This window comes from Sparus aurata, chromosome 9 (assembly GCF_900880675.1).
Source record: "Sparus aurata chromosome 9, fSpaAur1.1, whole genome shotgun sequence".
Lineage (NCBI taxonomy): Eukaryota > Metazoa > Chordata > Actinopteri > Spariformes > Sparidae > Sparus > Sparus aurata.
In genome coordinates this window covers 14308595-14336455 of record NC_044195.1, presented here as the reverse complement: position 1 = coordinate 14336455, position 27861 = coordinate 14308595, and the positions used below count along the sequence as shown (strand labels likewise).

The 27861-nt window shown below is 41.6% G+C and overlaps 3 protein-coding genes across 4 annotated transcripts in view; all 3 read right to left on the bottom strand.

Annotated features, from left to right (window-relative positions):
- Positions 1-10954, bottom strand: part of mgat4a (alpha-1,3-mannosyl-glycoprotein 4-beta-N-acetylglucosaminyltransferase A) — a 39457-nt gene extending 28503 nt beyond the window's left edge. The window contains exons 1-2 of the mRNA XM_030428016.1: positions 10652-10954; positions 10326-10503 (exon numbers count right to left, since the gene is read on the bottom strand). Of these exons, the coding sequence (XP_030283876.1) occupies positions 10326-10419 (94 nt within the window). The 5' untranslated portion in view covers positions 10420-10503; positions 10652-10954. The remainder of the gene's footprint in view (positions 1-10325; positions 10504-10651) is intronic.
- Positions 10955-12738: 1784 nt separating this feature from the next.
- On the bottom strand, positions 12739-17262 carry creg2 (cellular repressor of E1A-stimulated genes 2). Its single transcript, XM_030427229.1, has 4 exons — positions 16737-17262; positions 14798-14967; positions 13361-13474; positions 12739-13243 (listed from the first exon to the last, which is right to left on the bottom strand). The coding sequence occupies exons 1-4, from the start codon at positions 17160-17162 to the stop codon at positions 13102-13104; spliced, it is 852 nt and encodes a 283-aa protein (XP_030283089.1). The 5' UTR covers positions 17163-17262; the 3' UTR covers positions 12739-13101.
- A 1673-nt stretch (positions 17263-18935) lies between these two features.
- On the bottom strand, positions 18936-27552 carry cracdla (cracd like a). 2 transcript variants are annotated; one of them, XR_003985053.1, is made up of 10 exons: positions 27430-27552; positions 26150-26209; positions 25766-25910; positions 25532-25667; positions 25286-25447; positions 23739-23981; positions 22516-23662; positions 21027-22082; positions 19517-19637; positions 18936-19443 (listed from the first exon to the last, which is right to left on the bottom strand). XR_003985053.1 is itself a non-coding variant. In XM_030427253.1 (10 exons), the coding sequence occupies exons 2-10, from the start codon at positions 26196-26198 to the stop codon at positions 19268-19270; spliced, it is 3228 nt and encodes a 1075-aa protein (XP_030283113.1). In that variant the 5' UTR covers positions 26199-26209; positions 27430-27552; the 3' UTR covers positions 18936-19267. The 2 variants fall into 2 exon arrangements, 1 of the variants encoding a protein (XP_030283113.1); XM_030427253.1 differs by having other exon boundaries at positions 21034-22082.
- Positions 27553-27861: the final 309 nt, after the last annotated feature.

Sequence of the window (27861 nt, the reverse complement as noted above, 5' to 3'; positions counted from 1 at the left end):
AGACGGTGTGAGCTTGACTACACAGATCTTTAAACCATCATCTTCTGAGCTTCACTTTTAAAATTGAGGACAGGGATGATCTAAGTGCTGAGAAGTAATTCACAGAGATCCAACCCTGAACTCACCAGAGTGTTAAAGAGTTTTATCAGTCAATCCATTAGCTCATCAAAAGCCCTCACAGTGATCTTGTCCTTGACCTCGCCTCCCTTGCTGATGCATGCTGCTGACTGCAGCTTCATGAGTGCTGATGAGGGACTTGTGCAGTTAATGTTTGCATGAGTAAGAGAGAGATGCAGTACATGATATGTAAATGGCTTTGTAGGAGCAAAGTCTCGCTTTTCCAGCTAATTTTCACTTCTCGCCCAAACCAATTTAACAATCACAAATTATGTTTAAGCAAAAAAAAAAAAACAGAAAAAAATGTATGCAGAAGAAAATGTATATGAGAAAGAAATGAAAATAAGGACCATTATTCATTTGTTAATGTAACATGAAAAGCTGGAAAATCACTCTGTTAAACACTTGTTTCCTTGAAATACGAGCACAGCTAATTTTTTACTGGAAGCACAGATGATTCAGCACCAGCTGTTCAGAGGAAATTGTGTTTAAAAGGGGTCAGTTAACCCAAATTTACACAGAAAAAAATGTAACCACCATGGCTTGCACTTGTGAGGCTGTTGGTGGTGTGTGAGGAATACAACATTAATAGAATAATACTAATTTCTTGTAAATTTTTATGTTTAAATAGATTCTTTTTTGCCTGGCTTTGCAATTAAGCAGCGTCATGCTTAATCGCTGTTTTTTAACACTTTATTCCCCATTTTTGACTTTCAGTTATTTTAACATTTCATTACTTTGTTGTTGTAATTCTTAAGGCTTGCAAAATTATATTTTCATTGTCTACTTTCCTTTTTCCTTTGTTGTCTGTGCTGTTTTCATTTTGCTCTGTGAGGTACTTTGGGCTGCATGTCTGTATGGAAGGTGCTGTAGAAGTTAAGTCAAGTTATTAGGTGTCCGAGTTCACGTTAACAAACTCTGTCCTTCCTTTAATGCACACGGTTTGAACTGTGAATCAGGCACTTTGCCAGTAGTCCCATTTGTCAAGAATTTTTTTTCCGAATTTCCATCTCAGCAGACTGTCTACCATGTTCTGACAGATATCCAATTTACCTCAAAGGCACTTCAGCTTTTATTCACTTTATACTGTAAAATCAGCAACCTTTAACAAAGTTAATGCTCCTTAAATTTGATGCCAAGTTATTGAGCTTTCCTTACGCACTTGCAGCTTCAAATGCCACTTTGCAGACATCGGAATATGATGCATGCAAAACATGCCCACAGAATCTCTTCATGTTTGAAGACCTCAAGCGGTGCACCTGCTACACTGCAGCTGCTATGTGCAACACAAAACATTTCGGGGCTGTAATCTCTTAAGTAGAGCAGATGGTGTAAAAACATGAACTTGAGATTAATAGGATCAAAAATGGAATGGTTTAAACGTGCTGGTTTTGCTCTCATTTAGTGAGCAGATCTAATAGTTCACTGATGTTCTTGCATTAATCTTACATGTCTGATGGAGTTAAACAACTATATCTATATGACCACATTCAACTGAATAATCATAATGTAGTGTGGCTCACATCCAATGGACAAAAATAAGATAACTTATATTTAAAACTTGTTAACACAGATCAAACTTTTTGGGGGTTAAACAGTCGGACAAGGTCTATCACGCAACACTTATCTTCACACGGGAACAAAAAACAAGCACACTGGCACACATAAATAGTACTGCACATGAACAGGATAGTAGTATTGATTTTTGGTGGTATTTCCCTGAAGAGAAGTGCAGGTCGATTCATCATGAGTAGGCGAGTGGTACTCCCTGAACGGTTCCATGTAGTTTGCAGAAAGACAAAATGCACACCTTTATCCCATTCTGTCTGTTTTTTCTTTGCAATACGTAAGAATCCTTTCATTTTGAAGTAGTGCTTCAACAGACGATTACTTAGAATGATTAACCTGCCGATTATTTTCAAGATTGATGCATAAATAAATATATGGAATAATAATTAAGAAAAATGCTTATAGCAATATCCTAGAGCCCATAGTGAAGTCTTCAACTTGCTCCTTATGTCCAAACAAGAAGACTTTTTATTTACTATCGTGAAAGAAAAGCAGCAAATCCTTATATTAAAGAAATTGGACCAGGGAAACATTTTGTGCTCGAAAAGCAATGTATTATTTATTCTATTGTCAAAATAGATGGCAGTTCATTAGAGCTGCAACTAACCATTTGCCACTCTACAGTAAAGTGAAAGAGTTGTAGGGTCAAAAAGTTAAGTAGTATCAGAACAGACCAGACTAACATTTGCCCATTTGGCATCTTTCCAACTCCGATTCCTAATTTTGCCTCCTCAACATGGGCTCATTGTTTCTCCTGACCTCCACCCACTCCTCTTCCTCTACTGTGCTGTTACTCATGATAAGCTCCTGCAGCCTGCTGTGCTTCCTTTGTGGCAGGGCATGCTGTCTGAGAACATTGAGCTGAGAGCGTCGCCCCGCTCTGCTTACTTCCACTCCTCTGGCTCCACTTGGCTCCCGTAAAGCTACTATCTGCCAGGGAAATCACTCTTTTTTGGCACAAGCCTCACTTTCAGGGATGACACCAATCGATTGCTTAATGATATCCGGTGGGATCCAGAGCTCTGAGTCCACGACAAAAATGAACGGTTGGTTGATTGACAGAAAATAATCCATTTTGATCACAATCTAATTTATGAAACTAAAATATGAAACATTTACAGTGTCCACCTTCTCAAATGTGAGGATTTGGTGTTTTTTTCTGTCTATATGATAAATATGATGATGAAGATTAAACAGTTGATAGTTTTGCACTGTTAGTTGAAAAAAAGAAGAGACGAGAAATTAAATGTTACCTTGGGCTCTGGGAAATTATAACAGGTATTTCAATATATTTAGTCTTTACATAAGCAAAACAATTAATGAATATTAACATAAATAGCACCATGTTAATTAATAGGGAAATGTTTGATATTCTTAGCCCTATTTTCTGTCAGAATTTATCAAAAACGTAGTTTTTTTAATTAAGCTAAGGCTGCATGACATGCAAAAAAATCCTACTGCAATTTAGTTACAGATATTGCTAATGAGATACGAGTCCCAATTTTTAGTCACACTGGAATAGTAGGTGAATTTCTGCTTTTAATTTTTAATACGGAAAAAATGATTTTTGTAGGAATCTGTATCAAAAAAGCATGTTCCCTTAAATGTGGCGTAATCAGACCAAGACTGGAATTTTTGAGACATCCTAAAAACCAATACCAGAAGTAGAAAATTCTTATGTTGATATCTTTATTTATTTGCAATGCAGTGTATAGGATTTCTAGCCATGACTAATTTGACAATCTCGTCCCTGGTTAGGCTTCCGAGTAGCAAAGCACACCATACATCACCACAATATAGACATAAAAAGTATCAATAAGTAGGTCAGAGATCACAGATTTTCTTTGTTAAAGCCACTGTTTGCCTTAATATTGAAAACTGTGTTATTAGTCAATGTTTTTATGTTTGATGGCATTGCAAATCTGTGGGCCTTTAACTGTAAAAGAGCACTGACCAAATGTCTTTGCTGGTTTGCAGTCTCCACAAACTGCACCGCTCTTAGTGGCCCCTTTGCTGGAACGTTTTGGAACTACTAATGAAAAAGAGGTAGTGGTGTGCTTGAGGAATGCCTTTATACTATCAAACTCACGAAGAACACAGGTGCTCTTGAACAAAAGGGTCAGCACATGAGAGGAAAAAAGTCACTTCAGGCACTTATGCATGAAGAAGGAACAATAAATACTTGAATTAGGTTATAAAGCCGTTATTCAAAACGTGGCCACTTACAAAACAATAAAACACAGACCGGTTTCTACTCTGAAGGTTTTAATCCGGGTGAATAGAAGCATGAAGTTTGTTTTTTCCAGTATTTTAAAATCATTTGACTCACTAGTTTTGGGGCAAGGCGTTCAAACGCATACAGACAAAGATATGCAAAAGAGATAGCATAGTTTTTGGTTTTTAACACTTTTGCATCTAAAATTTCAGGGCACTGAAACAGTAAACGTACAGGGAATTTATTGATTATAAAATACCTTATGCACCTTTGATTGCATTAAATTCACACACCAAAAAAAATGGTTTTCATATCGGCATATATAAGGCAACACATATGCCAATACTGATATATCTGTCATACACCATTATCTGCCAGCCAATTTATCGGTCAGGTTCTGATGTGGAGAATATGATTTGTAAACTGAGGCACGTCTGCAGTGAAGTGGACTGTCTGGCTTCAGCTTGTACATTTTATAACAAATATACACTTTCCACATCTGCATAGCCACCAGGCTTCCCTCCAGGATTGTGTGTGGACTGTCTGTATATAGGCCAAGACACGTTAATTCCAGTGAATTAACTTGTAAACCTTTTTTTTTTACGTGGATGCGAAGATCACCACCTTTAGCAAAGCTCGCACGAGCAGACCCACATAGGCAAACTAACGTGTCCTTGTTCAGCATATACAGCAAGATTATGCAACACATAAAGTCAACAGAGAACGGTTAGAGCCCAACAATCACCTTCTCTCCCCTCTGACACTGAGAAGGAACTGTGTGCCATCAGAGAATTCTGTCCACAAGCAGAGAAGAAGCATGCATGAATGAATGATCAGCAGTGTGGGATACAGGAAGTGAGCAGAAGCACGAGGAGGGAAACGACGATTGTTAACTCACAAACAGCTTTACACGCCTGCTTTTGTTTGGACAGACTTGTGGGTATGTGCATGTGACCGAGTAGAGAATAAAACACAGAGAGAAGAAGTAAATCCTACAGTCTCACTGCCCTGTCAGCACTCTCATCCTCTCCCTCCATCATACAGCCCACCTCAGGCTCTTCTCATCCTCTCGCTTTTAAGACTTGGCCTTTTCTACTCTCCTCCTCCTTCCAGGCCACTTAGGATTTTGCCTGGCAGACTGCCTGCCCCTCACAGTGCACACAAACAAAATGTACACACACACACATTCAAAACCAGTCACTAGAAATGAGAGAACACAATGTGAAAGCCATATTCTCTCCTCTTCTGACTAATAAACCATGTATCTGGCCTCCCACCCTCTGTATCTGCCTGCTCATTTACCTCCGCCACGGCAAACACTTGTGCTATTTTTGGCCCATTGTGTTTGATGTGACGATGGGAGAGAACCATGCCTTTAAAACACGGAGGAAGAGGAACGCATGGGCTTAACGAAAGCAGGGAGGAAGTCACATTTACAGAGAGGAAGAGTGTAATGTGCCTGGTAACATTCTCAACAAACCTGCTGAAGCCATAAGCAGGTCAGAGGCGTCTCAGACTACTGTTGGAAATCACAGAGCAAGTGTCATAGTGCTCAAAACTCGAGCCATGTCCTGAAAACATCTGGAACGCATCATTTTTATAACTTCACTAAAACACCATTCCACTGCGACACAAGTTGCCAAGACACTTACTCAGTTAAGTTTAAAGGGAAATGTCAAACACGATACAAAGAGCCTGTGCGACAAGGCAGGTTCAACATACCCAGGATATCCTCGCATTAATTGGCTTCACAGAGCCTCAGAGCCACGATCAAACTGTACTCTCGGACAACGGTGGTTATCAATTCCATAAGTCAACCCAAGGTTTTCCACATCTAGCCACGTGAATGTTCACAATACAAAAGGGTGATGCTTGATTTTTGGGGACAGTGCTGATACTGGAATGAGAGAGTAAGAAATTCCAATATTGATATATTGTTCTATGGACACAGTTCTATTGCCATGATCCCTCAAATGTGGTTATCTGACACTTCTGCATTACAGTCCTTCCCCCTAAACAGAGATTTCATATCGGCACATATTGGGCAACACATTAGACCAATATCAATCTATCTTTGATCACAAACATGCATTATTCTATAGGCAGCAGAATGACAACATTTAAAAAGTAGAGCAAACTATAATATGGACGAATATGAATAAGTTAAACACATATTCTCGACTAAAGGGAACACACTTACAGCTGCCAAATGCAGGCTTGACAGCTGGCATTTAAAAAAAATCCCCTACTGTGTGAATGTGTAAATTAATAGGCTTATAATATCACTGCCCCATGATTAGGACACAAGCAGATCTGATTATAATTACATTTGTGTATTCCATTAAATTAATATGTTGCGTAGATGTAGTCTTATGACAATTCAAGAGTTTTCATTTAACTGACACCAGAGCTGTCGAATGGACTTGGGAGCAAATCAAAAATAAAAGACATAATTCAAAGCAGTAACTCAACTGACTGATAAGCAAAACAAGTACAAGGCTTTGGTGCTTCAATCAGCGCAATTAAAGTGTGTTGACATTGCTTGCAGCTAACAGTCAATTGGCACAAGCCTCACATCTCACCTCAGGCTGTCTCTACATGTTCTTCATACTAATCTTGAACTGGGGAAGCAACCTTACTACTCTAATGAGCTGCAGGACAAACTGATTAATTGGTGTGACTGACTCTTCTTGTCATGTCGGTATAATGTTCACAGATTACTCTTGTAAAGGAGATCTTCATCTCAATCCAAGTAGGACTATGTCTGAAGAAGAAATAAAGTACATTTAAACTGTGAAAGTTTTTTTTTTTTTTTTTAAAAGCAACTTGTGGTGGCATAATGTGGTGATGGCAGTATAACGCTTTCACATAAGGCTGACAACAAACAAAGTGGTTACTGTGTGTTGTTTACTGTCACTAATGTTCTTTACCGTCAGGAGGCGGACGTGGGTTGTGTAATCTTTATTGAGTTTGTTTGCATATTACTGTGATTGGGGAAATTAAGACTTCTCTAATATGTTCTCCCCTGCTACCCACTCATTAATTTTAGCTGTGCACCACCAAGTACACTCTGCCATAGATAGATAGATAGATAGATAGATAGATAGATAGATAGATAGATAGAATTACTTTAATGATCCCAGACTGGGAAATTATTTCATGATTAATATGGTAAACACAAACAGATAAAGCTCCCCTAAGCCGAAAAGGCAACAGTCATATTTTGAGCTAATGCATTATCTGTTTAAAAACACAGATACTTGTTATCAGTATATCAGTAACGTATCTCATATCCTGCTAGTCCACATTGTTAAGGTTCTATTTGAGATATTACCACAGATACTAAAGAGCAGTCTCTCACTGGGGGGTTGGGGCCGACTCTGACAGAGAAGTACACATTCTGAAGAGTCATTCAACATGGAGTGTTTGGACAGCTGACTGGCACAGCTCTCATCACAGCAGTAGAGTGACCAGGAACGAGACAGGCTGGCGGAAGCATCAGGTTAGGGGGAACAAAAATATAAATAAAAACTTTGCCTAAGATTACCTCTCCGTCCCTATAGCACTCCAAACAAAACCACCAGCTGTGTCTTATATTGACTACAATAATCATACAAGACTGTCATTCGTCAAAATACAAACATGCTTTCCGTGAACAGATACTAGAACCGCGTTGGAATACGTTTTACTTCGTCAATGACTCAATGCCTGAGGCCAAGTACGCACGAAACACCCACGCTGGGCAGCTTCAAGAGAAGGAGCCATCTATAACCGTAGGGAGAGATGATATGGGACATCAAAGAGGCTTGTATGTTTAAAAAAAATAAGAAAAGCTGTATTAAAACATCTCATTTTAAAGGCAAGAAGCAACACAGACAGGCAATGAACCAGAGCAATACAAGATACAGAGCATGAATAACGCTTGTGATGTTGTTGATGCAGGTGGAGGCTCCACTTGAAGGCAATACACTAATCAGAGTTTATGTATACAATACTGAAATATTGTTTTATTCTGCTTCAGGCACCCTGAAGTGACAAAATCATTTTCCGAAAGCATGTAAGGACATCGTATTTTATTTGGGATCTTTGAAAAATGTGTTCAGTGTCTCGATCTGACGGCATCCCTTTCGTTTGTCCCCCTGCCCAAGCTAAGATACATGTGTTACATTTGATCTCAGTCACATAGACAGAAAACCAGCCAGCATTGTGCATAAAGAATGCAACTTTTCAGCAAAGAATGAGAGCTATTTGTTTCACATAAACTAATGCTGCCCAGAGTTTATGATTTAAATCAATACCACAGCTTTCACTACAAGGCCAAAAAGGGATCTTCATTACTGCCTACACCCTGTTTACCCAGAACGTGAACATTTGACACCTTCTGTAACCCAAACAGAAAAGAACCCTTGATTAAACAAATAGGCTCGCTGTTTACAATACTGTGAATCTCAATGCGCTGCAGCAAGCAAATACACAAAACACAAACAAATGAAGAGAAAATCTTTAAAAACACATTGGCAGCAGCATGTTGGAAAGAAATGCCGCAAATAAGCGAACAAGTCAAATCAAGAAGCACTTTCTCCAATTTGTCAACACCTACGTGGCAGAGAGACACCTGCTGCATATAGAGACAAGCCAAGGAAATAAAGGAACGCTGCCAGCACTACACTACACTGAACTGAACTGATGAATATGTCAATTATAGAGCTGTCCGAAAGTACGGAGAAGGTCTTTCTTTTCTTTTGAATTGAATTATGTAATAATGTCTACATGCCTTTTGTTCTTTGCCATTTATTAATTGTTCAGTTTTAGCATCGAGGGGAAACTTCTATGCGGGGCTCAACAATATGGATTTCAGACATGCATGTGAGAAAATGCAAGAGAATACGTTTATGAGCTGGACTGAGCAAACATTTTAATCACTCAGAAAACAGCAGTTTAGTTGGGTGGACTTAAGTCGCTGCTTTGCATTCATGATGCGCTGTGTCCTTGTCCTGCTTTATTTACTCAAATGAAGAGTAAACATGACGATTGTTTTACGACTTGCAGTCTTACTGTATTTGTGTCATATTTGGAATTAATTGGCAACAAATGCCGTTTTTAAGTCATTGAAACCAATCAGGCTTTTTTACCCCCATCCCGATCAGAGTTCTTTAGTATTGTTAGATCTGATAATTGTATGTTTACCTAAATGTTGATTTAATATGCATCTGGCATACATGTGGGGCCAAATGCTGCAAAACAAGCTTTGGTGGTTCATTTTTCTGGTATTTGAATGCTTAGAAAATGGAACATTTGACAACATGCCAAAACCAACAACAGTAGAGGCAGCTGTAAGGGTAGAGTAAAAGGGTACTTGTTTCAAAAAAACTCTCAAAAAACAAAAAACAAGCCATATCAAGTTTGTATCTTTTAACAGTTATCTAAACTTGATTACAAGGGTTTGATCTCAATAGCCCTGTTCTGACTACATACTTGCTGAATCATATCAACAGGTCCAGCGTACAGAGCAGAGGTCATCCTTACTTGACCTTTGCTTATCAAACACTCTAGATGAGTCTCAGCTTGCTGTAGTGGTGCCACTGACTTCACTCCATTTACAGGAAAATATTCAATCAAGCTGATAAGCTCCAGAGTAATCACAACATGAGCCCTTGCCTCGGAATTTATCTAAGGGTTGCAATTATTTACACTCTGCTGATAATAAGTCACCAGGGCCCACAACCCTCCCCACATGGATAAAAGAGCTCTGGGTCCTTGCATACTAGTGAAACACAGACGCATTTGTTTAATAAGCCTGAGCCCGGATGTCTGACAGGACATGTAATAAATATGGTTACTGTTCCAATGAAACATTTTGAATGTGCCTGCAGGAAGGGAAATGACACAGACTGGTGTGTTAATCAAGTTACACACTGTGCTGCCTGCGCTTTATACTGACAAGGGAAGGGCTAAATTGTCCCCAACTGACTGGAGCCGGACAGAAACAGAGCAAATGTGGAGATAAGCAGCTGCGAAGGGGGATACGGACTGAGAAGAGATCTGCCATGCCATCAAACTGTGAAAACGCATACATCAGAGGAAATGGTACACGGTTAAAATCAATAAACATGCACTAGTTTTGGAAGGGCCAGTTATTACACTAGAAACCCCCCTGTACAATGTACGTTGCACCACAACAACGCATGGCGTGTCACGTTGCCTGCTAACCTACAGCACAGACACAGGATGGGGTGCGAAGTGAAAGGCTACACCTGCTGTCCTACGACGTGCTGCCGGAGTCACGTCATCTTCATGTGAGCCAGTTTGTTAACAAGGCCTTCCAACAGTCGCCTCTTCTAATAAACAGTCCCACAGCTACCTCATGAATGTATATGTATGTAAGTGTGTGTGGTCACTGCGATGACGGGAGTGTTCAGCCTACCTTTGCCATTCTGCCACGCTGTGTACCAGGACAAGCTGAGGAACGACGTGAAGAAAATAATCGCAGTGGCCACAGTTCCATTTCTGAGCCTCATCTCATTTCAGCGATGCCTCTCCTCGGCTGAGTGTCGGGGACCCCGGAGCTGCCGCTGCCTCCCTCCCTCCGCTCCTCTCTCTGCCTTCAGGGTGTCAAGACGGGTGTAGGCGCAGGCATACGGAGGCGTCAAACGGTCAGAAACCGGAGAAAAAAGAGAAAAAAACGCGCTGTAGTTACCCGGAGTGTGTGAACGCGGAATTGTGCGCTGGGAGGGGAGTGCTCGAATGTACCCTCAGTCTCGGTGCGTCTTTCCTTGTCGTTGGTCGGAGGGCTGAACTGGCTCCTCCTGTACCGTCCTGTACCGATCAGTCACGAGTCAACTGCCTTCCCGGGCGAGACAGCTTACATGGTCGTTTAAAACTGAACTAGCTAGCTGCCGATACAGTCCATTGTATGTTTGAACAGCCAGTCGTTAGCTACAAGTTACAAGTGGAAGGCATTTCGAGTGTGTGATGGTTGGTCCTCTGGGATAGGCTGCTCGGTCTCTGACGGTGGCCGACAGGCAACGCCTCAAATCACGTTGATTCCGCTTCAACTGGCAACAGATGAATTTGAAAAAATAAAAGCCAGCTAACCAAGACTGTGGTTGTTTGTTTTTCAACGCTGCCCCTTTCAGGCGTTGAAGGGGTGACCTAGCTGGCTTCTTTCATCTGTTTAAGTGACGCGTTTCGCCATTTTCACATAGGTAACTTTTACGTTAATAGTTCTGCCTTCGCACACAGCTGCACATTTACGGAACGGGCCACGTGTTCGCGCGATATTTTGGACCTGGTCCGTGGGCTGAGGGAGACGACTCAGCAAACACAACAACTATACCATGTACACGCTGAAAGAACATGTCGCATCGTTTATTAACAGCTAGTTTACATTTTTCTATCTAATTTTATTTTATTTGTTTAACTATCTGTACATGTACTATAATGACTTTCTCCTGTTCGTGTACATTTTTGTAGTTATTCTCATTTCAAAATCGTTTTGGCAATGTAAATGTCTTTTTCCCCTGCTAGTAAAGCCCCTTTGAATTGAGTTGAAAATAACGAGAGAGGGAGAGAGAGAGTTGCAGCGAGTCTCAGTGTTTTATTATTGCGACTGCTATACGTAATAAGGACAGAGTTTTTATGGACTTAATTACAGATTGACATCTTCAACGCATCAGAAGAGGTCGTTTCCCAGTGTTTCCAAGTGTACCAAACTGTTTTCCTGTACATAAGAGGGTTGATTCAGTGACTGTATATCCAGAAGCAAAATACATATTTTTGTTTCCCCTGCTGCAGTTTTTACTATGATGGCATTCAGACCATACATGTATAATAGAATTTATAATACTTAATGCTTCTAATGTTTAGTTTAATTTGATTTATAAGTGAACTAGTGATACTACAACAGTAACTGTCATGGGGATTTTTCAGACGTGAAGCCAATATAGCGTCTCAAATGCCTTGAAAGCGTTGCTTGATTTATGAGTTGAATAAACCCCATAATTTGATTGTTTCAAAACAAACGTCAGGCCGACACGTACATTTACTGCCATACTGATGTTAATGGTGCCCGTCTGAATTAAAGTTTAACTGTCTGCATATGTGTACACTGAAACTCGGCAGGGGAAACAGGTCGGTGAAACCACATACAATAAAACCCGGCAGAGGCACTACAGAGTTTGCTGTTTCTGGTTTCACACTTTGAGGTTGTCAATTTATTTTTTAATTATTTCACACGCCTTCAATATCTGAAATGACGACCATCTGCTTCCGAAGATATTAAGACAATCGTATCGTCAATCGTGCTGCAGTATCTGCCTTCCCAATCAGTGTGCAGAACAGGGTCTTCCGGTAACAACTTTCAAAATAAAGCCATTAGTCCTTTGAGGCATCGCTGGAAACTGGAATCCAGCTACTCTGAATGATGAATGTATTCTTTAATAAACCGCGTATCTAGTTGTTACGTCATGATTAAAATGACTACATTACGAAAAAGATTTGAAGATCCGGGGAAGTTTCGAGGTGTCAGCGCCATGAAGTCACCACAGGCCTCAAGCGACCACACTGTTTTCCACCAGGCAGTGACTCTTCACTCTATAACAGAAAGAGCGCCATCTACTGTGCAAAACCGAGTTTTTTCAAACTAACAGGTGACACAGCCTCAAACAACAGGAAACTGATGTCAACTCGTAGCTACCTGTTATTTTAATGTTTTTTGGTTATATTTTTAGAAAAATAACCACACTCACCTCACATTTTTGACACAAAATTAACAAAAACAGAGCTCAGAAGTGTAAACATTAAATAACCTTTGAAGGTTTAAATGATAACACCGTCAATTTCTATTTCATGTGTGTGCGAACATTCATTTTATTTTTCAAACAGCACACATACTTTAATGCAAACCCACAAAATGTCAAAAACAGTGTCTATAAAGAATATATTATAAGACAAAGTTTTCTATGCTTGCTGTGATGCCTGTGGCTTCCTTATGGACTCTACATACATTCACAGACCAAACAGGAAACTGATTGTGCAAAAGAAAAAAGTGAAGAATAACCTTGAATCACAAATTAAAATTGCAACAGTAGTTAAAATAAAAGGAAAAGATGTTTAAAATATTCTTTTGGCACCAAATCTGTGGTGTAGACAGCTGAGTGGATCTGTGTAGGCTGACACAATGCAGCGGGAGAGATCTTTTCTTAGAAAGGTGTCGCTTTAAAGTAGTCCTCCAGTGGAATGAGTGATACGCCTCCAATCCAGTCCTGCAGCCAGACCTGGATCATCTCCAGCTTCATGAAGAACCACTTGTGTCCCACTGGCCACTTGGCCATCACAGGATGCCTAAAAAAATAAAGAATAAATCATGAAGACACATTTTGTTATTTCCCCAAATTTTCAAGGTTAAAAGGAAGCCAACATGTATTCATACACTACTACATCACCCATTAGCTGACTTACCTTGAGAACATTGCTTCCTTTGCAAACGCAAGCTCCTCTGGGGCCACCTCCACCATCTTGCCTGTTAGTGTGAGTCGAGCACATCTTGGATCCTCTGGGTCATACACCATTTGCCTTTAAACACAGATGATCCTGTTACCACTGTGACACACACTACACCAAACACAAACACAAATACAAACACAAACACACAATAGGGTTCTTTAGCTTTTCCTAGCGTACAACTGATTTAACTTCAGCTGGCAACTGCCCCAGGGCCCAGAAAGCTCCAGGCTCACCGTGTGTCCACTGATTTGTGCTAATCATTACTTTGTCAGCAGGCAGTCATGCATTTGGTCACGTTACAGTGTGTGTGCGAATATGTCCATCTTTCTATCTGTCTGCAGCTAATCTTGCGTTCAACTGGACCCATCAACCTTAATACGATTTTTACACAGGCAAAGTACAATTGTTCTGGATTTGAACATGTTTATCTTCTCAAAAAATACTGATACACAAATATAACACAAAAAGGGAAAAATTAGGGGAAACAGGGAAAATGAGAGAACAGTAATGTTTAGAAGAATTGTACAATGTATACTCCTTTAATATAACAATTACAGTACAATTGACATGTGACCTCGAAACCCAACCCATACCCTGTAATTGGATTGATCTTTTATAGTTAAAAGAAAACTACATATTCATAATGAAATATTAAAAAATATTTGAAAGTATGTTAGGATGTAAAATCAATTATGGTCCAGATGAGAGTCAAGCAACAAGCTTAACACTGTGCACATTTATGACTGCACACTCAAGGACCTATCATGGTTATGGTGACGGTTTTTGAAAAACCTATTTTAGTGACTGACTCCTCTTGACTAGAGGATAGTGGCTGTAAGTAAGCGACTGCATCAGTCATCAGTCATCACAACGTGTACTATTAACAACATACAGAACCACTGACTTGTATAGAGATTCTTTGGTGTATACTTTTTATGCCATTGGGGTCTTTGATATACTGTATATACACCTAATTTCTTTACACGTTATTTTACAGTTCTTTCTGAACTAGTCACCGTTCTTTATTCTTTAACTTAAATGTATGTGTCCAGTTGTTGTTGTCCTTGTTTATAACTGTATGTCTATTTCTGTGTAGGAACACTGAGAACAATGTAAACTGGAGTCAGACTCCTTGTGCGAGTACACATACTTGGCCTTTAACGCAGATTCTGACTCTGATTCTGAGTTTGGAATCTTGTTTCCACTCGAGACATCAGTTATTGTTGACAGATTCTTTTGTGGGCTTATTCACATGGCTTGTGTTTTGCAACATGCATATTGTTTCCCCTTAATTCCACTACTGTCACTGGAGACACATCCTGCCCTACACACCCTGTTCCCCACCCACAAAAATCGACCTAGCTGTGGTAGTACGTTAAAGTTGGGAATTACCTGCAGAATTCTCCCTCAGCCTCAGAGAATGTGAGCGAAGCATAGGGATTATTCTTCAGGTCCGATACAGAGTTGTCCATCGGAGTCACATAGAAGTAGATGACTCCTGTGCTGTTGTCCAGTGGTCCATCACTCACTGAGAAGATGTTCCCAAAGGGGAGACCGTTGATCTGTGCCAAGAGAAGGATCTTAGCAAAGATATCTTGCTCAAGAGAACCTACGCTGATGATGTTGAGTCAGAGGGGTCTGAATGGGTGTGAATCGTTTTCAATTTTAATAACAAACAAAGATTAATCAAACATGCAATTATCCCCTACTGCATGTTCTTCAGGCTATTAAATCAAGAGTTGAGACCATCCATAACAGAGTAGCCATCAACATGAATATTTATGTACTTTCCGTGGTTCAATTTAATCAATATCTGTCGACACTGGCAATCCTCACCCTCTGCAGGAAATGTGAGAATAAATCCTGTTGTCTATTCTTTAACCAGATGTGAAGCTGTTTCCATCGTAACCAACAAAAAATATGATCAATATGCTTATGAAATAACCCTAAGGTCTAGAGCTGCAATGAACACTAATTTACTTCTAATTTGTATCCAACAAAATTACTAGATAAATAAAATGGTAAATAAAGGGTTCTGTATTGGATCTTATAGTAGAGGGAAGGCTTAGAAATGATGACAGCAGTGGTGGGAAAAGTACTCAGATGCTTAAGAAGTGTAATTATAATTACGTAAATGTAAAAATACTCTTGTACAAGTAAAAGTTCTGCATTCAATATTCTACATGATAGAGACGAAATTAGAAAGCCCATAACTCCTCAAGGGCTACTTGAGAGGTATTTTTTTGTGTGTTTTCAAGTTCAATGTGTGCGCTCAATTCTCATGTGTAACTTGATTAAACTTTAATTGTTTGGGATTTCAGAGGCTTACTTTTTGTTATGGGACAAGTTACAACTTCATCACTCACTTTCGTACACTGTATGCTTACTTGAACCCCAGCATAGTTTTCACAACTCTAACCAAAGCAGCCACATCACTGAAAACACCTGGGGGATGTGTGCTTAGATTTGAATCTTTAATAATGCCACAAGATTTACATATTTTAGTTTCACACTGTTTTGTACACAAGATTAAACATATCCTAGATATGTTTAATATTCCTCTGGAATGTAGTTGAGTAAAAGGTATAAATTTACTTACAGTAAACAGCAAGTACCTCAAAACTGTACTTCATTCCATATACATATATATATATATATATATATATATATATATATATATATATATATATATATATATATATATATATATATATATGTAGCCCAGCCCATTCCATATATATACATATACATATATATATATATATATATATATATATATATATATATATATATAGCCCAGGCTCTACTAATGTGTCTTTTGCCAGTTATGAGAAGATTTCTAAGCTTGCTGCAGGGCCAGTCTTAAAGGGTGACTCCACCTATTTTACACATTTAAGTGTGGTTACATGTCTTGGGCAATACAACTGTGTACTATGTCAAACAAGTTGTGTAAGCTTTTAGTAATCTGATGAACTGCCTCCAGTAATGTCACTCAGTGGCTAAACTTTATTGTGGGTAATGTAGGCTCCAGTTTTTAAAAGGCAGGCCACTGGTCTAACACTAGTGGACTCATTATGGACAGTTTAGAAACAAATAATCAAAATTGACTTAGCGTAGGAAGGAGGGATTTCTCATTTACTTCTATGCATCATTCTTCCTTTTTAGCACCTGGTGTCTAGATTACCCATAATGCAACTTTGTCACATTGCAGTAGAACCCCCCAACACCTTACACTGGTGTGGTTACCCTTAAATTGTTGAGGCGTGTTGACACAGTAGTGTGGACATACATTAAATGCAGCCTCAGGAACACTACGTCCTGTATATGTTACCTTGTCTAGAGTTGAAATGGTGGCCAGGTGTCCCCAGTCACTGTAGTGAGCTATGTATCTGGCAGTCCTGGCAGTCTCCTGGTGAGGCGGAGGAGGAGGACCGCTGCCCCCGGACTTCTTCACCTTCTCCAGGCGATATGAAAACAGGCGAGAGGAGGACAGCTGCGCCACATTGTCGTTCTCCGGCTTCACGAGCTCTGCGGGGCTCTCCACGCTGTCTCCGAGGACGTTAGAGGACGGGTACGCCTGCTTCCACAGCCCCGCACTGTCCACCAGCAGCGCCGGGGCGACCTCCTCCGACAGGTCCGCGTCCTCCACCACGTCGTTGGAGGAGACGACCCAGGACATGGAGCTCCTCAGGGTGTAGCTCCGGCATAGGCACAGGACGCTGGCAAACACTGCCAGGGGAAAGTAGCGGGCCCTCATGTCATTGAGCTCGGACAATGGCTGCCCCTCTACCACTCTCTTGTTTACACCCTCACGTGGATGTGTTTTCGTAACACGGGGAGATTTTGCAACAGCGATGAGGCGACACAGCGACCCCTAATGCTGAACCAGGGTTACTGCTCAATTTATAGAGAGAGGTCCTTGTACTCTTACACTGTAGACAGGGCTTTTACTAGTGCTCAGGTACAACTTCATAAAGTTAATGTGTAATAATATCAAGGCCAACCACAGTGGTAGAAGAAATATTTACATTCTCTGCTTGGGCATATTGAAAGTACTACCACACTGTAAAAACAATCCACTGCAAGTAATAACCTACATTCAAAAACGTAAGTAAAATTATGTAGAGTGAAAGGAGCTCAAGTAATATAAATACAAATACTTCAGATCTGTACTTAAGTACAACACTCATGAAAATGTAGCCTACATCTCTACCATGGAAGTCATACTTCCACCACACTATTTACAAAATCCGAATCATATCAGAAATACGTTATGTATTTATCTTATATATTTAAACCTGGGGAGTATCAAACAGTCTTCTCACAGTTCACATTCCCTCTGTGGCCGTAAACCTGCGACAAGGGGTCCTTACTAATGATTTACTTCAATGGGTCATCAGCCATGAAGGTTGGGAGCACTGAAATTACCCGACCATATATGAAACATTAACATGCAGGATTTACTTTGTATTGGAGTACTCTTGAATTGTTTAGTTTGGTAGCTGCTTTTACTTTTGTGAGGGTCTGATATTTTGTACAATTAAATGATTCACCACATTATTAAAATATAATGCCGTCAAAAACAATGGACAGGATACTTAACAGAGGCAGGTTCTGTTTTACTGAGCGCTCACCATGTTTTAATATATCCAAAGTAATCTGAATGTGTAAAACAGATTCAGCCAAGCCTCTAGTTGCAGCATTGGAGCAATGAATAAGTTTTGGGTCATTTGTATGACTTTTTTGTGTGCTTTTGCACCGAGGCAACTAAGTATTATTAACATGTTTCAAACCAAATCCTACATTAATGATATGCAGTGCACCCTACCGTTTAAAGACCCTGTAGTCAGAGGTGTCAGCTGATAAGAGCTTGATAATAGAAAATTAAATGTTGGAAGTGGCCTGAAATGAACATTTTTTTTGCCAATGTGACAGACCAATGAAATGAAGTGCAAGTGACACCAACCTCTGACTAAGTAGTTCTCTTACTTTGTACATTTTGAACAGCATTGCCAGTTGGCCAAAATGATAAGAGAAGGCAAAATAACATCTTAATTCCACCACATAGACACTTTTTTAGGTGGAAAAAATATGTGCATATATTGTGTCAGCATCAGCAGTAGGACAAAATAAGTAGAAAAACATATTGGATATTGGCAAAATCCAAAATCATTCCTCCCTACTGCAGTTCCGGCCAAGAAGAGCAGTTAGCTAATGGTCTACTTTTACAGTGATGCACAGCACAGAACAGGTTCTCCATCAGGCCTGCAGGTGGAGGCCAAATTATTGTGCAAGTGGATGTCCCATGATATACTGATACATTACTGACTTACACTCTCCACATAAAGTGAAGAAATGGTACAATTATATGTGTTTATTTATCTATTTACATTCATTTTTGCTTCAAAACAACTGGTTAAAAAACAGATGATTTAGTACATCTTTATCCAGATACGAAGGGTTTTAATTTAGTCATTTAATATCTTATCCTTTGCTACGTTACATTAAAGCACTCGACAAAGACACAAAGGCCGACATTAGAAATTTTATTATTTAATATAAGCTATTAACAGCAGTGACATGTTGAATCACATGAAACAGTTTTCGGAAATACCATTTATCTTGAAGTGCTTGTGGTGGACAGGGATTATAATTGACTTTTCAATATATACTCTGTCTGTCTGTCTGTCTCTCAATATAACATTAACACAATTAAATAAAAGTTAACACACACACACACACACACACGTAGAACAGCCTCAGCAGATTTGAATCAACACCATCCTGACAGACTCAACAGATGTCTGTAGGGCTGTTGTACAACAACATGTCTGTTGTCTGTCTGTCTGTGTGGTTTCCCTCTCACTCCATGGACTTATCACTCCAGGCCATAGACTTCCTTTTTGCCAGTTCCATCCAGGATGGCTGGCCACTGTCAGACATTGGGGGTGACGATGAGGGCGATGAAGATGGCTGCACATTCTTCCGCAGCCATTTGTCCTCACGAGGTCTGTCCGGAACTTTGGTGGGACACGACTCTATAAGAAAGAAAACTGCGTCATGTCGCCAGTTTAGTATCTATACATTTGCACTTTTTGTGTGTCAACACACCTTCAGGTCTGTCTCCTTGTTTTCCCTCTTGTTTCGTGTCTTTGTTCAGAGGAGTGGGTTTTGCCGGGGCAGGGGATTCACCTGATGTCTGCACCTCTGTTTGAGCTTTCTTCACGTCCACCTGGAGAAAACTATGAGTTTGATCATCTGAATAATCGTGAGAATAATGTAATGATATTCTGTACTTAACTAATTGTAAAGAAACCCCATGAAATGACCCAGACCAAAGAGGAACTGATGCTCTGATTCTCTCTGATTCTATGCAGCCAAAACAAGATGTGGTCCTCTGCACCATCGGTCTTATTTGTTGTCCTCATTTGTGCTATTAAAAACACGCAAATGAGCCACAACATTGCACTGGCAGATGTATTTCTTCTTTAGGACGGACACTGTAGTTTATGTTGAGTTAACCCCTCACACAAGAGCTAAAGTGATTACAATCTCCACAACTGCTCTATTTACATCTGTTTGCTAAAAGAACAACTGTGCGCAGCAGATTTAGGAAATTACAGTCTTCTTTAAAACGTAAAATTACATCAGTGACCCCATTTTTAAGATTTACGTCCTCCAGGCAACTCGGAACTTGAAAATGTCTGACCTCCGACTAGAAAATCCAGAGGGAACGCCACCAAAGTCGGAATTTCTTCTCCCATCTACACTGACATCGTGAGGGAGAAGTTGTCTGAGGTCACACAATAATGGCAGCACCCATATGGAGTGGGGTAAGACCAATTTGTAGACCGAAGTATATGTATTACCCTTATGAATGGAATATTTAGATATATTTCCAAGTATAAGAGTGCCCTTAATTTTATGTATAAGTGTGCCTCATGAGTAAACTGTCCTTCTTTATTTCAATTACATATGCAAAGAATCTGCGCTGCTGAGGGTTCAGTTGTGTCTTCACTGACTAAAGGTACATCATTCTGTTACAGTGAGCCAAGTTTTTTGTTAACTTTGGGCGTCAAGCACCTTGAACGCTCGGGGGTCGTAAATTGGGAACTTCAACTAGAAAATTCTGGCCTCTGACTCTGATTGGAATACAGCAGGAGCGCCTTAGACAGGGTATATAAATCAGAACATAATGAGGTCGAGCCCCCGGGAACAGCACCAGGCTTTGAAGCAAATCTGACGTAGCAGTTCAGTTACAACTAACTTGATGCACGCTAGCCAAAAAATACTTTTTCCCTAAAGTTTACATTGTGAAAGAAGCTACTTTAAAGTAGTGGGTACATTTCTTTGAGCTGGAAGATCTGGGTAATTTTATAACCCAGGAAGTGCAACTTTTTTGGTTTCACGTGCCACTGAGCAGCTTAGGACTGAACGGGGCCACGCCTCCAAAGCTATATCCAGTTGTCTTTATAAGTCCATGTTTGAGAGACTGACTGTTGCACTCTTGGTTTTTTACTTTTCATGGGATTTTTCATAGGAAGATATAGAATGACAGCAGCCTTATCCTTTAGCTGATTTGCAGCCGAACACCTTATGAAACACAGTTACAAAGAAGTACCACAAACCCCCTTGGTTCCAGGTGTAGTCGTCCACTCTGCCCGTTTCTCCAAAAAAGCAGCCCTCTCGCTCACTGACCCAGCCCAAACTGGCCGTGTTCCTGACTGCAGTGCACCCTCTTTTTCCTGCACGGTGGCTTCTTTTTCCCCTCTTCCCGAGGCAAAAACTGCAGGAGGAGGAGGAGTAGCTGATGAGCTGGTGGAAACTGGAGATGGAGCTGAGGTTGTAGATTTGAGCTGATTGGCGGAGTGAAGACCTCCCCGACTGCTCCAGGGGGGCTGTTGCTGTTGCTGTTGCCGCTGCTGTTGCTGTTGCTGCTGCTGTTGCTGTTGCTGTTGCTGCTGCTGTTGCTGGCCAGAGGAAAGGTAAGATTGTTCAAGAGACTGTGTGACGCTACCCTGTGCAGACTGAGATGAGGTCCCTGTCAGAGAAAAGTGCACAGGAGTCTGGGTCGTCCGCGGGTTGGTCTGAACAGACTGTGAGGCAGACTGAGTAGCAGTTGGGTGTGACTGGGGTTCACTGGTTTGTTTGGATGGTTGTGCTTCTCTAGAGGTGTTTGACTGAATGGGAGATGTCGTCGATGTCTTTTGTTGCACTAACACGAGTGATGGTCTGACAGTGTGCGCTTGACTTCTACTTTCTGCCTTCACTGCATCAGCTGATGGTGGATTTGCAGCCTCTGGTGGTGTTGTACTTTGTTGTGCTTTCAGAGACTGTGTCTGCATTTGTGCGGCAGTCGGTGCCTCTGTTTGATTCGTTGTCTGCGCCTGTGCTTGTGGTCGAGCCGCTGCCTGGGTGCCTGTGAAATCCCTCGGAAATCTGCTAGTGAAGAGCTGCTGAAGGCTTCTGGTCTTTTCCATCGCCAAGCTCATCCAGGACACCTCAGATGGGGCCGTCTGGGGAGCCGCTTGGGGGGCAGGCTGGGGCTCCACAAGGGCTGTTTCAACCTCTTTTGAGTTTGAAGAGGTTGTTTGGGCGTCCGTTGGCTTGATGTGAGGATCACAGGTCGATGGTGGGTTATGCTTGACTGGAAGGGAGAAGCCAGATGGGGCTGGATCTGAGGAGTGACACAGTTCAGTTAGACACACTTGGCAGCTCTGTTAAAGGTAGCTGAAGCAAGTCTGGTAGAGTACGAAGGTCCCATTTGGTCAGTGTGAATCTTATCAACCCAGAGTTAATATTTACTATGTGTAATTTACAGTGTACGTGTGTGTAATGTTTAAATATATAGGGAGCTAAAAGGAAGATGCTAGCACTGTATGGAATTTGTTAATAAGTAAACTTCAGATTAAAGGGTAACTCCACAAATTATTCACATTACACACTGAGTGACATCACTGGAGGCCATTCACAAAAATATGTCCAGCTTCTTCTGGAAACACAAAATGTACATACTACTTTTTTCACATTTGCAGTAGTACGCCCCAAGACCTACATACCTATACCTATACCTATACATACATATACATAATATACACACATACACTAACCTGCCAGTTGAGGGTCTCCACAGGTGGATGGTGTTGATGAGATGCTTGTTGGCAGTTTTTTACCCATATTCCCGGCATTATCGCTCACTTCCTGTCTTTTTCGTTTCTCACTTTGCCCCTGACACACTGGTGACTTTGAGGTCTGGTTGGAAGAGGCGTCAGACCGCAATCTAGTCGACTGAGATGTGGAGCGCAGTTTGATACCAAACGCCGTCTTTCCTTCGTCCTCCTCGACCTCCCGTGCTTCCACTGCCTCTTCTACCAACTCCTGGCTGCTCTCCACTTCTTTCTCCTCAGCGGCGCCTGTATCTGTGGTTACCTTTTTAGATGGTGTCACTGTTTCTGCCTTTTTGAAGCTCTCCCTCTTGTCCCATGGAAGAACGGAGCTTTTGTGCGCCGCCCCCTCTTGTCTAAGTCTTCCCACAGCAAAGGGGCCCCCTCTTGGCTGTGAGTCTCTAAGTTCTGCCTTTTCCTTCATGCTTGAAAAGGGTCTTTCCTCCGTCTTGTGCCTGGCTTCAATCTGTTCCAGCACTCCCACAAAACTGCCTGATCGGGGTCTTTCTCCATCTCGGTTTTTGGCAGTGGTGATGGAGAAATGGAAGGACCCGGAGCCTGCGGCAGGTCTCTTGATCGCTCCCGTGCTTTCTGTCTCACCTGGCTGGTGAGCAGAAGAAGACCTGAGCGCCACAGCTGAGCTGAGGGCATTCGAGAGCTGGTCAGAGGAGGCTTCGGTCATTCCAGACTTGTTTGGAGTATTTCTCTTGTCTTGGGACACTGTTTGTATCTCAACCCCTGCCTCTCTTTTGTCCTTTACTTCTGACGGTATAAATGAGGAGTGCGGCCGTTCACTGGGCCTCACATCCGCTGGTCTGTGAGGCTTAACTCTGAGTATCTGTGGGGGCAGAGGGTGCACTCTGCCAGGGACAGCTTGGTCCTGTTCGGGAAAGGTTTGGCTGGATGATCTGGTTGCTGCCTCTGGAGTGATTGGCACCACCTCTGGAGATTTTGAAGGAACACGCTCGGACTTTATGACAGCTCCTTCTTGTTCTGTTTCCAGCGTCACCTCTTCTTGTGTATTGAGCGGCTGCTCTTCCTCTGTCATAAACTCAGGGTGGTCGATGTTGTTTAAGTGAGACCTGGAGTCAATCTGAGAAAAAAAAGAATGGAAGGTAAGGGAAGGGCATGAACTGTGTGTTGTTTGTCTTCACTGACAAAATACTCACTGTGGCAAGTCTCTTCTTGGTGCTGGCTCTCTGGTTTCTGGGCTTGATAGACATCCGGTGGCGTGCAGCAGAGCTGTCCAGGAAGGGCGTGAACTGGGCTGGGGAGCTGAAGTCCAATGGAGGCTCAACAACAGAAGAATTGGAGGGGACAGAAGGTGGCAAAGGATTGGATGGAGTCACAGATTTGGTTGATGCAGGTTTTTGGTTGGGCGAGAGTGCTCGAGTGAACAGTTGTGACATAGTCTGAAAAGAAAAGGAAACTTATAATGTAATGTAAAGAAGGTGAACATAAAGCCACATAAAACAGCAGTCACAATAACATATTATTTGGACATTTAGGGGTTTGTTTCTATACCCTTTAATTTTTTTAATTTTTTTCATATCGCAAACAGAGTTGCTGAACGGGCCTCCTACATTACCAACAATGCAAGTTAGCCACAAAAGGCTTTATACTACTTTTTTCACATATGCAGTAGTACTTGAGTTAATCCCACAGGCACCACTCTGCTGCTGTAAGTACTCACCAGTGCATAACAATCAGTGTCTGAAAACAGTCCCCACTGAACACACAATTTACTGTAATGCTAAAAAAATGTAGTGTCCAGCTGTCGCAGGATTATTGTGCCTGTTTTAAGAAAAATGAAATGATACATTTGTGACCCTTTTTTCTTTTTTTTTGAATGCGTGCTTTAAGTAGGAATACATGACTGACAGCAGCATTCAAGGCTAGTCAGACAATACTGAGAGCCAGACAAATTCATATTCAGATTATTCAGTGTTTATAGGCTGTTGATTATGCCGTGTTATCACCCAGATATTGACGTGGGTGGGACATTGTGTGAGAGCACGCTGCATTAGAGCCTAAGTAGCACATTTTGAATTTAGTATATTTTCAGCATATTTTTTAGTATTATATTCAGCAATCTAAAGGAATTTCCCCCAAAATGCTAAATATCAGCACCAATAATCTGCTTTAAAGGTACAACAAGACAGTTTCATTGTTTGTTGATTTCAGCACCTTTTTGGACAAAAGATGACAAGGGTGAAACAAAGTGAACTTTGTTTTAGTGTCCTCTGCACCACCAGACTAAAGAGCAGCGTCTTTTCTCGGGTTGTGAGACTCCTCTATTTCTCCTCATCATACCACCATAAAACCATAGCTTTCATTTTATAAATTTTTCCAGACCGGATGAATTGGAATCAGACCCAGTGACAGGCATCAAGTATAACTATTTTAGTTATGCATTAATAGCCAATCTTCTCGCTGATGCATCATTTAAAGGAATTCCATTCGTGCATAGTGGCGGGTCCTCATACCTCCAGACTCAAAAAACAAACAAAAGAATTACATTTGCATATACAAGATGTCCAAATATGTTGCTACGCACTGAGAGGATGCTGCTTGTCTCTTCCTGTCCTTGCTATGAATGGAAAGATTAATACTAGTTTATTTAGCCTGCCCATCTACTCTAAACTATACTTGACATGAACCAATCTAATAGGCAGATTACTGACCATGTGGCGATAAAGCAGGATGATAAACTCACTTTGCTGAGGGTTCCCTGAGTTGTGACATCCCCTCTAGAGATCTCAGAGGGGCTGTGGGGATGACTGTCATCGTCAGAGAGGCTTTCCTGATCCTCCGGTCGTCTGACCGGCAGAACCAGAGGAGGCGGCCCCAAATGCATCTTCTGCAGCTGCAGCTTTGTCTGTGATGCCAGAGCACAGGTGTTTTTAGACTGCATTCAAAAACGCTCAATTCTCAACAAAACACCTAGAGTAAAGGTTTGTACCTGCAGAGCTTTAATCTTGCTCTGAACATTCTCCTGTGATAAGACCCTGGCTGGTTCAGCGTCTGTCAGGACCTCATCTGCCAGAAAGATGCTGTCATGGGACAGTGCCCGTGATCCCATCATCCCCTGGGGGCATCTAGGGTGGCAAAACAAAAGAGAGGTGAAGGCATAGACTGAAAATCAGAACAGAAATGCATCTGTAAAGCACACATCTGCAGTCATGTAGACACTCACGCCAAATCTTCCTCTGATCCCAGATCTTTTCCGGCTGTAATGTCGCTGGCTGACTGGCTGAGTTTGGCATCTCCCTCCGCACCTGCTCTCTTAGTCCTCCTGAAGAGGCGAGTTTTCAGAGACTTAAGCTTGGACTTTTTGCGTCCTAGCAGAGATTGAGATGGAGACAGATCCAGGTCAAACACACCTCCTCTCTACACCCTATATTTTCTCTGATGATCTTTTCTAATTGTTACATCAAATCTGTGTCAGCTCCTGTGGCAGATTATGATCCATGATTGATGATAGATGGTGCCTTGGTGTGTACCACTGACATGTTTCAATGTTATGCTGACAAAGTCCTTCATTTTTGCAAAGCTTTCTCTCTCTAGAGAATAATCTTACCTGCAATGTCCTCGGTGCTTTCTTCTGTATCTCCACAGAAAGACTCCATCGATCTGATCCCTGGAAGACGTGCAGAACAGACGACAGGAAGGTGTGTAAAGAAGGACGAGCAATTGTGACAACAAAGACTCGAGGCACGCACTTTTAATAGGCTGTTGTCACATGCTGGAGAGTGTAAAACGTGGTCTGATTACGCCAATGGTATGATCTGTGTGATAGCCTGAAGATGCGGACACTGGACCTGAGGTTCAAAGGTTTATTGGCACTATCAGGAGCGGCACAATCTTTACCGTTGCTAGGTGCGGCATGATGAAGAAACTCCGACCATGTGAGCAACAAAATATAATCGAAGAAGCGTTTACAAGACGACTGTATTCAGAGTTGTCAAGAACAAAAACATACATTATCATCATGCTACAACAAAGCAGTGCGGCCTGGATATCAGATGCTGTGCACAAAGCAAAAGCTAAAATTCTTGCTCTCAGGCAGCTCCTCTAACGGCTGACAAACATCCGGATTTGGGTTCATGTGCGAGATTAAGTGCAGTGTGTGTGTTCCCTTTGTTTTCGAGATTTTATTCTGTACCCTGCCCTGAAGCTGATGTTCTGTTTGAGAAATGCATCCACCGTTTTCTGTGTAGCCAAGGAGCTGTTGTCAACAGAGATGATCCTGCACAGCATGGGTGTCTGATAAGACAAGATGTGTCATGTTATGGATAAACATGCAAAGTCCACACTGCACCTCTCATATCGCCCGGCCCGTGCTCTCAGCATACAATCACACCCTATTGAGAACTTTAGAAGCAGAATGGGAGAAGATGTCATGTTTTGACAGGCACAACATTCAAACCTCTTGCCCTACAAATACACTTCGGCTTGTCTGTAGACTGACACTCTAGCGCTCACAAATCAGGCCGCACCTCAGAGTTTTGTCATCCGGTGATCCGAGCTACAGCCTCAACAGAAACAGAGGATAATCCCGCGGATTATTGACATTGTGGAGAGATCCTTGTAAGATTTCACAACGCCATAATCCACAACAACGGCTTAATCACAAACTTCCCCCTGGCACATACTGCAGCACAAAGTATTCACCTGACATTCACAGGGAAAGTACTTGTCCTTCTCAATGTGAAAGCCTGTTAAAGTGCACGCGCGCACACGCACACACACACACACACACACACACACACACACACACACACACACACATTCAAACACACACATTCAAACACACACACACACACACACACACATTCAAACACTGTTCAGTAAACTCACCCAGCGTCTAACAGCACTAAGTCTGCTCCTCTTCCCCCGTCTTTGTCCTCCTCTCTGAGCCGAGTTGTCTCGGCTGTGCCACTCTCCTAATGTTTAAACCTCAGGCTCGTGTCATCCACATCTGCAGACGGGGGGGGGGGGGGGGGGGAGATGCTGAGGGAAGTGGAAGGAGAGAGAAAAAACCGGCAGGGAGAAAGAGAGCAAGAGAGAGAGAGAGAGAAGGACACTTCATGACAGGGTAAGCAAATGCACAAAGAGAAAAGAGGACAGAGGAGAATGAGAGAGAGAGAAAGAGAGAGAGAGAGAGAGAGAGAGAGAGATACTCTATTACATTAGTGGCACACTGTGGCCCTCTGCGCTAAGCTCCTTATAAAACGCTAACCTGATTTTAGGCCCAGAAATGAGAGTAGAGGGAAAAAAATAAAGCTCCAG

Coding starts and splice junctions, on each gene's coding strand:
- creg2 (XM_030427229.1), bottom strand. CDS start 17,162: ATGAGGGCCCGCTACTTTCCCCTGGCAGTGTTTGCCAGCGTCCTGTGC. Junction 14,968..16,736: donor CCATTTCAACTCTAGACAAG/GTAACATATACA, acceptor CTCTTGGCACAG/ATCAACGGTCTCCCCTTTGG. Junction 13,475..14,797: donor GCTGAGGGAGAATTCTGCAG/GTAATTCCCAAC, acceptor CTGTGTTTAAAG/GCAAATGGTGTATGACCCAG.
- cracdla (XM_030427253.1), bottom strand. CDS start 26,198: ATGGAGTCTTTCTGTGGAGATACAGAAGAAAGCACCGAGGACATTGCA. Junction 25,668..25,765: donor GGATCAGAGGAAGATTTGGC/GTGAGTGTCTAC, acceptor TTGCCACCCTAG/ATGCCCCCAGGGGATGATGG. Junction 19,444..19,516: donor ACAAGGAGACAGACCTGAAG/GTGTGTTGACAC, acceptor TCTTTCTTATAG/AGTCGTGTCCCACCAAAGTT.